At 46.7% G+C, this 12,457-nt stretch overlaps 1 protein-coding gene across 1 annotated transcript in view; it reads left to right on the top strand.

Moving 5' to 3' along the window:
* The window catches only part of LOC119175599 (uncharacterized), an 89,993-nt gene that overhangs the window by 13,404 nt on the left and 64,132 nt on the right, over positions 1 to 12,457 (top strand). Inside the window, exon 2 of the mRNA XM_037426501.2 lies at positions 7,690 to 7,883. Within this exon, the coding sequence (XP_037282398.2) occupies positions 7,690 to 7,883 (194 nt within the window). The remainder of the gene's footprint in view (positions 1 to 7,689; positions 7,884 to 12,457) is intronic.

The following is a 12,457-nucleotide window of genomic DNA, read 5'->3' as shown; positions in this document are numbered from 1 at the left end:
AAACATTTTGTTTGGGACGCTATAACTTAAGCGTCAAGTTTGATTTCCTGGTGATTTCTTCTGGATCTTGGTTTCGGACTGCGGAAGGCTGTTTCATGGGAACAGTTTAAGAAGTTACATGCAATATAACATTGACTCGATGTGTAGTTCTTTTTTTTACCTAATAGGGTATATATAAAAAAAAATGGGCTGTATTAAACAGGCTAATTTGGGAATTTTTATGATCCGCTAGTTGAGTTCAGAATTTTTTTGCTTCGTGTGTATATAGTGGTTAGCGAATGTGGACCTTTGGACGATGTAGCGAACTGTAGCCCGGTGATGTGTTGAACTGCGTGGTGCAAATATGTGGTTTAATTGTGACGTAGTGCAGAACGCGCACTCATCGGCAGTTTTTTTTTCTAAAAAAAAAAAAAAAAACTTGAATAAAAGGGGGGCGTATGTGATGTGTGGTGCGCGTTCAAAGTGCGCGCCTTTGGAAAGTGCGCGTCACAAAAACAGAAGAGAACAGAGTGCACGCGCGGTGCTGCCTAGACAACGACGAAGACGACGACAGTGAAGATGTCGCGTGCATGAGGACGCGTGGCATCCCGTGAACAAAATAAAAGATAAGGTAACCAATGATCATAGACCACGGAGATTTCAAGGCCCAATGGCTGGGTACCACGAAAGTACAGAATCTCCAATGAGAACGAGACAAGTGGGCCAGAGCTGAAGCAGGAGCCTGAGCAGACCAGAGCAAGGGGAATTCGAGGCAGGCAGTGCAAGCGGAAGGTCGTCACCGGACCGGGCGCTGAAGATGGGCCGTTGGGTTCCGGACCCGAGCCTACAGGACTTCCACCGGCCGGGGCCTCCTGCTGTCGGGTTCCCGCTCCAAAGGACCGTGGCCATCCGGTCCTGAACTCCTTTCCAGGGCCTGCGGACTTTGGTTCCGGCAGGCGAGCTACAGCCGTCGGGCTCCGGGCCCGAGCTGTGCGCCCAGCTGCTTGACTAGGTCGACCCTAGTTCCCGGACGCGTCGCCACCAGCCTGCGTTCTCCCGTCTCCGACGTGTCCACGCTCCTCAAGCCGAAACCATCACGATTTGGTAGGGCTTTTCGACGTGTCGCCAGCAGCCAGCGTTCCCTCGTCCTCGTCCAGCCCACGCAGTGACGCAGGAGTCACGGCGTTCCGGTTTCTCATCACCGCCGAAAACCAACTTGTGGGTGAGACTGCACCGATACTCTTGCGCTACTCCCATCACTCAGCCCCTTTCGAACGTTAGGTTTAGTTACTGACTTTGAACGTTTTTGTTGGGTGTTTACAGATGTGTTTCGTCATGTCCAGTCAACTGTTTATTAAGTGTTTTGTTTTGTGAGGAATCTTTGCCTTTTTTTCTTTTCAATTAAACTTTTTGTGTGTTTCTTGGAAACCGAACGGCTTTGTCCTTATTAACAAAACTCTCTGAGGCTCAGCCCGGGAGAAAAACAAATCAGCAACAAGAACCCGCATCACAAATTGGCGTCCGCGACAGGACAAAGTCGTTTGTTTTTCCAGTAGATTTTTTGACGCGGTTAACACGATGACGAACACGTGGGAGTTAATTGAGTTGGCGGATAAAATGGGACTGACGGGAGCGGAGTTTAGAGTATGGTACGCGGAGCGGATGGAGAGGGAGCGTGAGGAACGGGCTGCGATATGTGACGCTAAAAAGCAGCAGATTGCATTGCAAACACACGCTAAGAGAGAGGAGTTCGAGCGAGAGACACGGGCTAGGAGAGAGAAGCTCGAGCGAGAGACACGCGCTAAGAAGGAGCAGCTTGAGCTAGAAATGCGTGAAAAGAAAAGGCTGCTCGAGATAGAGATGCGCGAAAAGAAGAGACTGTTGGAACTAGAATATGAGGATTTGCAGCAGTGGCTTGAGAGGGAAAACGCTGAATATACGTGGTCTGAGAGCCAGAGTAGTCAACCAGTGGATGAGGTGTGCTCTGAAAGCAGTTACATCGGGAGCGATTTGAATTTATATCAGGCTGACCCTGTACCACCTCATGACCTTTCGCTAGAGAGTGAAACTAGGCAAGCGTATGACAGGGAGGTGGGTAGTGAAGAAACTAAAAGGCTCGAGGAGCTTGTTGAAGCACGGGAATGCTTCGTGAGCATGGAACAAGAACGTTCAAAGTCAGTAACTAAACCTAACGTTCGAAAGGGGCTGAGTGATGGGAGTAGCGCAAGAGTATCGGTGCAGTCTCACCCACAAGTTGGTTTTCGGCGGTGATGAGAAACCGGAACGCCGTGACTCCTGCGTCACTGCGTGGGCTGGACGAGGACGAGGGAACGCTGGCTGCTGGCGACACGTCGAAAAGCCCTACCAAATCGTGATGGTTTCGGCTTGAGGAGCGTGGACACGTCGGAGACGGGAGAACGCAGGCTGGTGGCGACGCGTCCGGGAACTAGGGTCGACCTAGTCAAGCAGCTGGGCGCACAGCTCGGGCCCGGAGCCCGACGGCTGTAGCTCGCCTGCCGGAACCAAAGTCCGCAGGCCCTGGAAAGGAGTTCAGGACCGGATGGCCACGGTCCTTTGGAGCGGGAACCCGACAGCAGGAGGCCCCGGCCGGTGGAAGTCCTGTAGGCTCGGGTCCGGAACCCAACGGCCCATCTTCAGCGCCCGGTCCGGTGACGACCTTCCGCTTGCACTGCCTGCCTCGAATTCCCCTTGCTCTGGTCTGCTCAGGCTCCTGCTTCAGCTCTGGCCCACTTGTCTCGTTCTCATTGGAGATTCTGTACTTTCGTGGTACCCAGCCATTGGGCCTTGAAATCTCCGTGGTCTATGATCATTGGTTACCTTATCTTTTATTTTGTTCACGGGATGCCACGCGTCCTCATGCACGCGACATCTTCACTGTCGTCGTCTTCGTCGTTGTCTAGGCAGCACCGCGCGTGCACTCTGTTCTCTTCTGTTTTTGTGACGCGCACTTTCCAAAGGCGCGCACTTTGAACGCGCACCACACATCACATACAGGAACGCGGACAGCTTATGGCAGGTACGCCGATGAGCGTCCCTTGCATGCAGGTTCCCTGTATTGCCGGTTATGACAGTATACATCTTTCCGTGTAATTTTGTTCAGTCGCTGGTAGTCGACACAAAATCTAATTGAACCATCTTTTTTCTTCACTAGCACAACAGGTGAAGGCCATGGCTAAAAGATGGTTTGATGACACCGCGCTGAAGCGTATCATCCACCTGCTCTGCAATTACACTTCGTTCCTTGAGTGATACGCAGTAGGGGCGTTGCCGCAAAGGAGGGTGCGTTCCAGTGTAGATTGTGTGAGCGACGGTGTTAGTTTGACTCAGTGCCTTTTGATGAAGGTCAAATGAATCTCGGAATTCATGCAGAAGGGTTATTAGCTGGTCCTGTTGATCCGGAGGAAGCTTGCTGTCGATGGAACGATTGAAGATATCCGAGGAGTAGTCATCCCGCGTAAAAAGAGGAGTAACGGCGTTCAGTTGAAGTTGCTGGCCGGGGTCGTGGGACTCAATAGGCACAATAACGTTGTCATCAACAGGATGAACATTGCCCAGTGTTTCGTGAGCTCTTAAAATGAGAGGGCAAGAGCTAGGATTGCAAACGACAATTCCGGAAGTATCTTGGTGAGGTGGCAGAACAGCGTATGGCAGAGACGTACCGTGGAAGCGACTGAAAACGTAAGATGGGGAGAACACCACGGTAGAGCTGGACAATTCAGTGCGATTGACAGGGACAACGATGGCACTAAGAGAAGGAAGATCAACGTCGGAAGCAACAAGAAGCTTGTCAAGGTGAGTGCGTTCATTGTCGGTAGATGGCGCTTCTGAAAACACAGAAAATTCCACCTGCGCGTGAGCGCAGTCAATGATTGATTGATATGTGGGGTTTAACGTCCCAAAACCACTATATGATTATGAGAGACGCCGTAGTGGAGGGCTCCGGAAATTTAGACCACCTGGGGTTCTTTAACGTGCACCCAAATCTGAGTACACGGGCCTACAACATTTCCGCCTCCATCGAAAATGCAGCCGCCGCAGCCGGGATTCGAACCCGCGCCCTGCGCGCCCTGCGGGTCAGCAGCCAAGTACCTTAGCCACTAGACCACCGCGGCGGGGCGAGCGCAGTCAATTACGGCGTGGTGGCGTGACGAAAAATCCCATCCAAGTATCACGTCGTGGGAACAACTGGTCAACACGAGAAACTCGATGTGGTACAGGACGTCCTGAATGTTTACACTCGCCGTACATGCTCCGACTGGTCGAATTGGTTGCGCACTCGCGGTATTCAGCAAAACGTCGGAAGGCCGCGTCGTTACTTTTCCTATCAAATGGCAGAGTTTCTGACTCATCACAGATACGGCGGCACCCGTATCAACAAGCGCAAGAGTTTGTAGACCTTCAACAAACACTTCCAGAACGTTTGTGGGGAACGGGCGAGGACTTGTACAATGCGACGATTTCGCAGCTCGTGCCTCCGGAGCTGCGGCAGTCAGTTTTCCGTCTCTACAGGGTTCGGTCGGCGACGCAGAGGTGACGGAGAACGGTAGTGGCGTGGTGAGGATGAGCGATGGGGACAGAATAGTCGGTAGTCGGCAGCAGCGCGGTGGTCTATAGTTCGGTTGGTGACGGGTCGCGTTCCACTGATTGTCGGTCGCATTGACGTGGCAGTTCTCGTTGCGCGTTGTACGAGGCCGGTAAAGAGTAGTCAGGGTACCTCGGAGGTGCAGCCGGGCCCGTTGCGAAGCGCCGGTGACAAAAGCGCGCCACGTGACCTGGATATCCACATGCGTAACAGATCGGGCGATTGTCAACTGTGCGCCAAGGGTTTCCGTTATAGCGCTGTTGTGTTGCTGGAAATGGCGTCGTTGATACTCGTACAGGCTGGGGAGTCGGCCCAAGCGGAGGTCGTGATGGAGTAGCAGCAACAGCAGCGTAAGTCAATGGCGCGGTGACGGGTGCTGTCTGAGAGACGGACGGCAGTGCCTCAGAGACCTGCGCCTGTATTACCTGCCTGATGGCGGGCGCGAGACGCTCAGAAGAGGGTTCCGTTGCGGGTAGATACGACAGGCACGAAACTTGTCGGGCCACCTCCTCGCGCACATATCGTTTGATTTCCGACATGATTGTGCTGTGGTCTCCACCCAGGCTCAATGCCGCGAGAGTTTCATCGGTAGCCGCTGGCCGCCGTGTCATGACCCGTTGTTTGCGCAACTGCTCGAAGCTCTGGCAAAGAGTGGCGAGTTCGGACACGGTACGTGGGCCCTTGGCCAGCAGCATTTGGAAGGCGTCATCGTCTATCCCCTTCAAAATGTGTTTGATCTTGTCTGCCTCGATCATTGAAGGGTCAAGGCGCTTGCACAAGTCGAGCACATCCTCGATGTAGCTTGTGAAGCCTTCCCCCTGAAGCTGTGCGCGTCCCCGTAGGCGCTGTTCAGCGCGAAGCTTGCGTACCTCGGGACGACCGAACACATCGGTAATGCGTAGCTTAAAGGCACCCCAAGTGGCGAATTCCGAGTGGTGGTTGTTAAACCAGAGACTCGCTACCTCTTTCAGGTAGAAGGGTAAATATTGCAGCTTCGAAGGGTCGTCCCACTTGTTGCTTGCGCCTACCTTTTCAAATGTCGACAGCCAATCTTCTACGTCTTGCTCATCACTACCGTCGAAAAAAGGTGGATTGCGCACGCCGCAGTGGGCACGATGGCCATCGGAGGCTGCGTCGTACCTTGCTGGGTGTTTTCTTCAGCCATGTCTGGGATGGCAGGTAGTTTCCTGTTGCGGAGTTCCAGGTTGAGTTACCCAGCACCTCCACCACTCTGAAACGGCGTTTATTGGCGTAAGTAGTACTTGCACAGCAGGTCTACTGATGCGGAAAGCGGGCGGCAGCAACCGATGCAGGAAACACAACGCTCGGGGGAACAGCTCGCGCTTGGCTCCTCTTGCTAAAGGCGTGACCCACTGCGGCACATAATCTTCTTCCTCTCTACAATATTATTATTATTATTTCAATTATTACCAATACAAAGGTCATAGAGGGGGTGACAATGAAAGCGACTATCTGCTAGACTAAGTTCTCGCCCCTCTTTATATATAAAGCAGATGCGGTGTCAGCCACAGAACACATCATCTGTTAAAAGTACACAACATTAACAAAATTAGGAATTTTACAGCATTAAAACACACGGTGGCGTTGGCAAAACACACACACACGCGCCCACACAAAAGCACACGCACACACAATGCATTAACCATGTAAACAAGTAGAAACCAGAAGTCTCAATATATAAACCGCAAATATACCCAAGACAAGATTTACGCGCAGTGGTGGTTGTATTTTCATCCTTTTGTCCTTATTTATTATGTTTTCCTTAACTTTAGCCAGGAATATTGAAGAAAAAAAGGTTTTAATGACTGGAGTGGTAATTAGATATTGGTTATGCTTAGAAAAACAATTATTTCTATGTTATTACCTGAGGAATATAACTTGTTTAATTTTAATAATAGCTGAAAAGGCATTTCTTGTTGTCTAAAGTTACTTCTTAAGCGAGGAAGTGTCAAAGATGGTTGATCACGATGTGGGTATTTTAGTTGGTAACGTTTCAAGGAAGCTGTATTTTTTGCAGTGAATAAACTTTTTTGTTCGATCTTATAGTGACGTTCAATCCTGTAAATGAATAGCATTAATGAAGTTTTCGGTTAAATTAGTTTTAGCCGTTGGGGCTCAGACTAACGTAAAGAAGTTCAAGTGTGAAATAAATAAAGCATGGTATATAGCAAATTTTATCTTTAAAAGTAAAGGGGACTAGTAGAGTCTAAGTATACTAACTTCTCTGGGTGCTTTCAATTAAATAGTGTTAACATGGTCATTCGATTGCAAGTGCTATGTGAATGAAGTTGGAGTGATTTTATTGACCTAGGAATTCATACCACCGATTATACCATGAATTTACTAGAGCATCGAATTTCTTATTTCCAGAATTAAAAATCACAGCTATCGTTTTATTTACAATAACTGACAATGCATATATATACCTTTGTCAAACGTTCTATCTTGTCTAATACATTGTTACCACGCTGAGGTAGCTCATCATGTGTATCAGCTGACAAAAATATTGTAGCGTCATTCACATTCCTAATGAATCTGAACTTACCCCAGAAAAGAAAGCTAATGCTCTGTTTATAACTTCTCTTACCATTAAGTTTCACTGAAGTCACATCTTAGTGTCTATGGTGGCCAGTAGGGGCGCATGGTCGTTTGGGAGCCCTAAAAAACAGCACTTTCTTACGGCTGTCACTTAAGGGAATATTGCACTGAAACATTTCAGTATTGGCCTATCGAATGCTTATTCAAGCTTGAAAAATTACAACCGGACAACATAGTTTTCATTTCACGAGCACTTTAAAACCTACATAGCTGCAACAGCTTGTTTTGTTTTTGCAAAATAGCGAAGCCATGTAATCATTCACTTGAAATATAAAACATTAAATCACAGCTCACACTCATTCTCTAATTAAAATCGTTTCGTTATTATTCATCAACTCTCCTAAAGAGAATAGAGTAAACATAAAAAATTAACTCACAGATAAAAAGTACGATATAAAATTTGGTTTTATGAATCAGAAAATAGTGTGGACTGACCAATTTGTTGTTAAAAAAGAAAAAAAAATGACTGAGTTATGTGGTTCGTGCAGTTGTCCTCCTGCTGCTGCTGCTGTTCCGTGGAGAAGATGCACAAGAGATGCGCGTCGAGTCTGGACAGGCACCGCCCGAGTGCCGCGATACGCACGGCCACTTGCCCGGCGGCGCACTCAGCTACGGCTACACCAAGGCGCTGCTGGGGCGTCTCGAAGCTTGCATACTCTTCAACAGGCGGTTCATGGCTGAGGTACGCATGCATGATCTCACCAGAGAGCTACAGCCGGACACATGCCATCAGCAGGGTTACCCCTACAAACCGCGCCCCTGTTTCTGCTTGGGAACTTTTCAGGGAATGTTTCAATGAGTCTTGAGAGAAAATCAACACTACAGCGTTGAGGAGAATGGGAGTTATGCCCGTATCACAAACGCTCCTTTACTCAAGGGCTCCCCTCGACTTGACGAAGTCAAGGCGAAGCGTGCTCCTCCACTCAAGGAGCCGTTGCGTTTCATGAACGCTCCCCGACAATATATTCGCCAAGGGAGGCCTTGGAAATGCTCCCTCCACATGAGTGAACTGCATGGGCCGAGAAAAGCGCCTGAAAACAAGTATTCGTAATTGTGGTTGAGAAATGCCAATTTCTATGTAATAAATGAATGCTTTTCTTAGTTATTCTTTCTTATAAATTAACATTACAGCCAAGTACATGCATTTAGAGTGGTAGCGTGATTTCCCTAAGCCTTGAGCCAGTAGAGTTAGCGAAACCCCGGCTTCAAGTCTGGCAACTGTCGCACCCAGGCAGCTGAACGAACAGATGATGGCGTCTCGTCTGCTGCTGAACGTTTCTACGTGCTTAGTACACTTCGTCTCGTATGTGCCTATGAAATGCAGTTTATATTTACGGTAGTGTCTGCGTGTGTGTTGTTTAAGACCATACTTTCGCCGGGGTGACTAACGAACTACTTGAGTGATGACAGGAAGCACAACAGATGGTTTGTTGCTTTGTTTACTTTCGCTTTGCTGAGAGACTTCTGATAACTATTGTCACCGAATGGGTAACGCAGTGGAGTGAGCGATTTTTACATTGTATCACAATAAATTTGTGTGTATTTAGACCTCACCACTGCATTGTGTACAAAGAGTACTTGTACGTAAATTGGTTCTCGCTGCGGGAGTACGTGGAGAGTTCCTAATTTCAGGGGACTATGCTTTCTTTATTTTACTCATTTACTGCGAATTTCAACGAGGCAATTTTGTAGTTGTTCCTCTGCATGTAATAGAAAATTTGTAAGACAAAGCTCGCAAATGCTATTCAAGGTTACACCAGCGTAGCGTTAAAAAGTGGGCATGGTATATTCGTGGGTGAGCGTTTGAGTTAGACTGCGACGCAAGTTAAGGAAATCGATCGTGTGCCTTTCTTCAACTAATAGAGAAAACAGCATTTTAAACTTGTTGTTGTTTTCTTCAATTAGCAGCATATATAGTCAACAGTGCGTGTTTGCGTGTTTGTGTTTTAATTTTAAAATTTCAAAATTCGAACGATGCCTGAGTAAGCAGTTATTTTTTTCCATCTTTTTTTTTTTCGCCCTGCTATTGTGGATGCTCTTATATGACAGATTCGAATAGACGTAATCTTTAAACCTCTGTAGCTTCCATCTCAAAGTTAACACAGCGGCCACGTCTTAAAATTTTTCTCATGTCTCCTTTATCTGGAAGCTCACAAGCACATTCGTTAATGCACGAATGACGTTTGCACATATGTTTTGGCTTTTATTTGTAGAATATGATTGCCGGTATTACCTCTTGAAAATGATCGTGATTTGTGTGCTTCATTCTAAAGCCTCGGCAGTACATAATTTATAGAAGATGTTTTAGTCTTTTGGAAATCATAAAAATGAAGCCGCTTCTGACTTTTGGTGCTGTTCTGTCTTAAAAACGACCGTGTGGGTTCTCTGAACCTTGGAGAAAGTGTCGTCAAGAAGTAGAGTATTTTACTCTGCTGATTCAACGAATGCCAGTGCGACAAAGTGGTAAAATATGATCAAGAGTATTGCAGACATCGCGGATACATCTGTTCAAACCATTATAAATAAAATATCCGCTATTGTTGCAACATTAGCATGTCTGCACATTGTAACGACGCTATCTCAGTTTCGTGGAAGGGGAGAGATGCTGGTGTATATAAACAAGCTTGATTTTTGTAGAACTGCTTTTCTGTAGAATCGGAGTTGTGGTTTTTGACTCTGATTGATTGATTTGTGGGTTTTAACGTCACAAAACCACCATGTGATTATGAGAGACGCCGTAGTGGAGGGCTCTGGAAATTTCGACCACCTGGGGTCCTTTAACGTGCACTCAAATATGAGCACACGGGCCTACAGCATTTCCGCCTCCATCGGAAATGCAGCCGCAACAGCCAGGATATGATCCCGCGAACTGGTTTTTGATTCTGTTTCATCCTGAAAAGACGAACATGACGATAAATATGTATTAAATGTTAGCAAAGTAGAATTGCAAATGGCATAATCAATCTTCATTACATTTGGCTCATGAAGAGTCGTGTGGCAAACATAAGAGTGCAACTGCAAAGTGTGTGTCAATCAAGCATATGCAGCTGACACACTGTCGAAATAAAATTCGAGATCTTAGGACATCTCAAATATGATCGAGGTAGTAGACACCATAGCGTGTCTTATGCAGTGCAGCTAGACGCATTCACTGTAGATTTTGTCCTTTTTTGTACAGTCGTGCAAACTCTACTATGCCTTGCGAATACGGCACGTTTTAGGAGACATTTCCTCTGTGTTCTTGTGTCGGCAGCCTGGCCCCTGCACAAAAGAGGCCAGCAATATTATTAGAGAAACGTAATAGCTAGAACGCCAAAGCCGCATTTTTCTTTGCTTCTGATGGTGTACACCATCATTATTATTTCTTGCGTCAAAGAACAGACGTAGTTGAGTTATTGAGCTTTGCCGATTTTCACACATGTTTGGTTGAGGCGCTTGGGCAGCTTACCAGGCATATGGTTATGTAATTTGATTATCTAATTGCACGAAATAATGGCGTAGCCAGCAATATCTATTCAGGGGGGGAGGGGTTCAACCATTAAAAAACAACCTTATAATGTGTCTGCTGTATTTATATTCCATATGTGTGCGTTTTTATATGACACTCCATGCATTCTTGCGTTCATCCAAATTTCACAGAGCACGAACCTCTGCTTCATTCCCTAAAGCTGGGTGTGGTTGTTCATAGGTAATGTGAGCTGCATAGACACTGTATATCGAAGCTATGTTTCACACGTAGTAGCAACAACAACACATTCATTGTGCCTAATCGCATTGTGTTTTGTTCTTCCTAAACTGTCTCTCATAGTAATCTGACCTAAGCAGGGCGGAAAATGAACAAAAAAAAAAAGAAAAACAGGAGAACTTACCTTCTTTAGATACACTCGATTATCTAACGAAAGTATGCTTCGCCTTATATTGCAGCTAGGGTAAATATTCACCGGAGAGGAAGCCGATCCGGAGTACGGTGAATGCAGCGCATCGAAAGTTTGCTACTACGTTTCCTCTTCACTTGTTTGTCAAGTTTTTGCGCGACGCTTGAACGGATGTGGTTTGCGAGCTTCATCTTGAAAGCACTGGCGTCTGCAGCAAGTCATGGAGCCCTCGCACGACGAGTATACTCTGACCCGAAGGCAGGGAATCCACTGGCTTATGCACGGAACACAACACATCACGGCACTGTCGAGCGCTCCTCTTGACACCACACCCACCTCTCCCGGTACCACAGTAGCCATTGCCTAAGCGTTCGAAAACAGCTCCGTCGTGAACGCGTACCGTCATTGTCAAAAGAACGTGGCGGTGGCAGCCTAATTGATCGAGAAACACCATCAAAGCGAGACGGGCTCCGCCATAGATGCGATGTTGGCGTATAAACTTCACTCGTGGGACGATTCAAGGTAGCTCGATCGCTTTCTTGAGAATCTCGAGGAAACGCTCGAGATTTTCTCAAGTGAAAGAAGCGTTTTATGGGAAGGGCGGTTTGTGAATGCGAAAATGCCACCCAAGGAGCGTTTCGAGTGAAGGGTCGAGTCGAGGAGAGTTTGTGAATACGGGGGTTAGTTACCTTCCCATGATAAATAAAAGAAGAAAAGGAAGGCTACTGGAGATCGGGAGGTCAGGTCACCGAGGCTGAATGTTCCACAGCCTGGTAATAGTAGGGGAAGATATGGTCCATGCAGTGTTGATAATTGCACTACCCAGGAGAATTATATTTCCTATAAAATGCTACTCTCGTCATTTTTCTTCAATCAGGAACACTAGACGATGCTTTTATGAGCATTCTGGTTTTTTTTCTCTCTCATGAATTACAGGTGTGTAGTTTTCAAGAAAGAAAATTTGCATTGTGGTTGGGAGACACAAACCGAAACCGAGGCAAAATTTTATAACAGTGAAAAAGAAGCTGTTAGACCACATAAGCGATTCGCAAATAATTCCCTTTCCATTTAAAAAGCGAAAATTGTACATGTGTGTACGGTCTTAAAAAAAAGCGCTCTTGAAAAGAAGAGGGGCGAAAAAAATTGTTTTTTATTCGTAACAACTTTCAAGCAGGAAAGTAGGAAACTACACATTAGTTTGAAATGACCTTAGAAACGACATTTTTTTACAGTAGAACTAGTTTATAAGACACGCTGATGTAAGAGAGTAATGGATATAAAAGACACCAGTGTGCCAACAATAAAGTAGGCGCTGAAAAGAAAACTCATACATGGTACCCAGCTTATAAGAGACACCTCATATAAAAGGGAAGAATTGCTG

Source organism: Rhipicephalus microplus, chromosome X (assembly GCF_043290135.1).
Source record: "Rhipicephalus microplus isolate Deutch F79 chromosome X, USDA_Rmic, whole genome shotgun sequence".
Lineage (NCBI taxonomy): Eukaryota > Metazoa > Arthropoda > Arachnida > Ixodida > Ixodidae > Rhipicephalus > Rhipicephalus microplus.
This window is presented reverse-complemented; position numbering and strand designations above follow the sequence as displayed.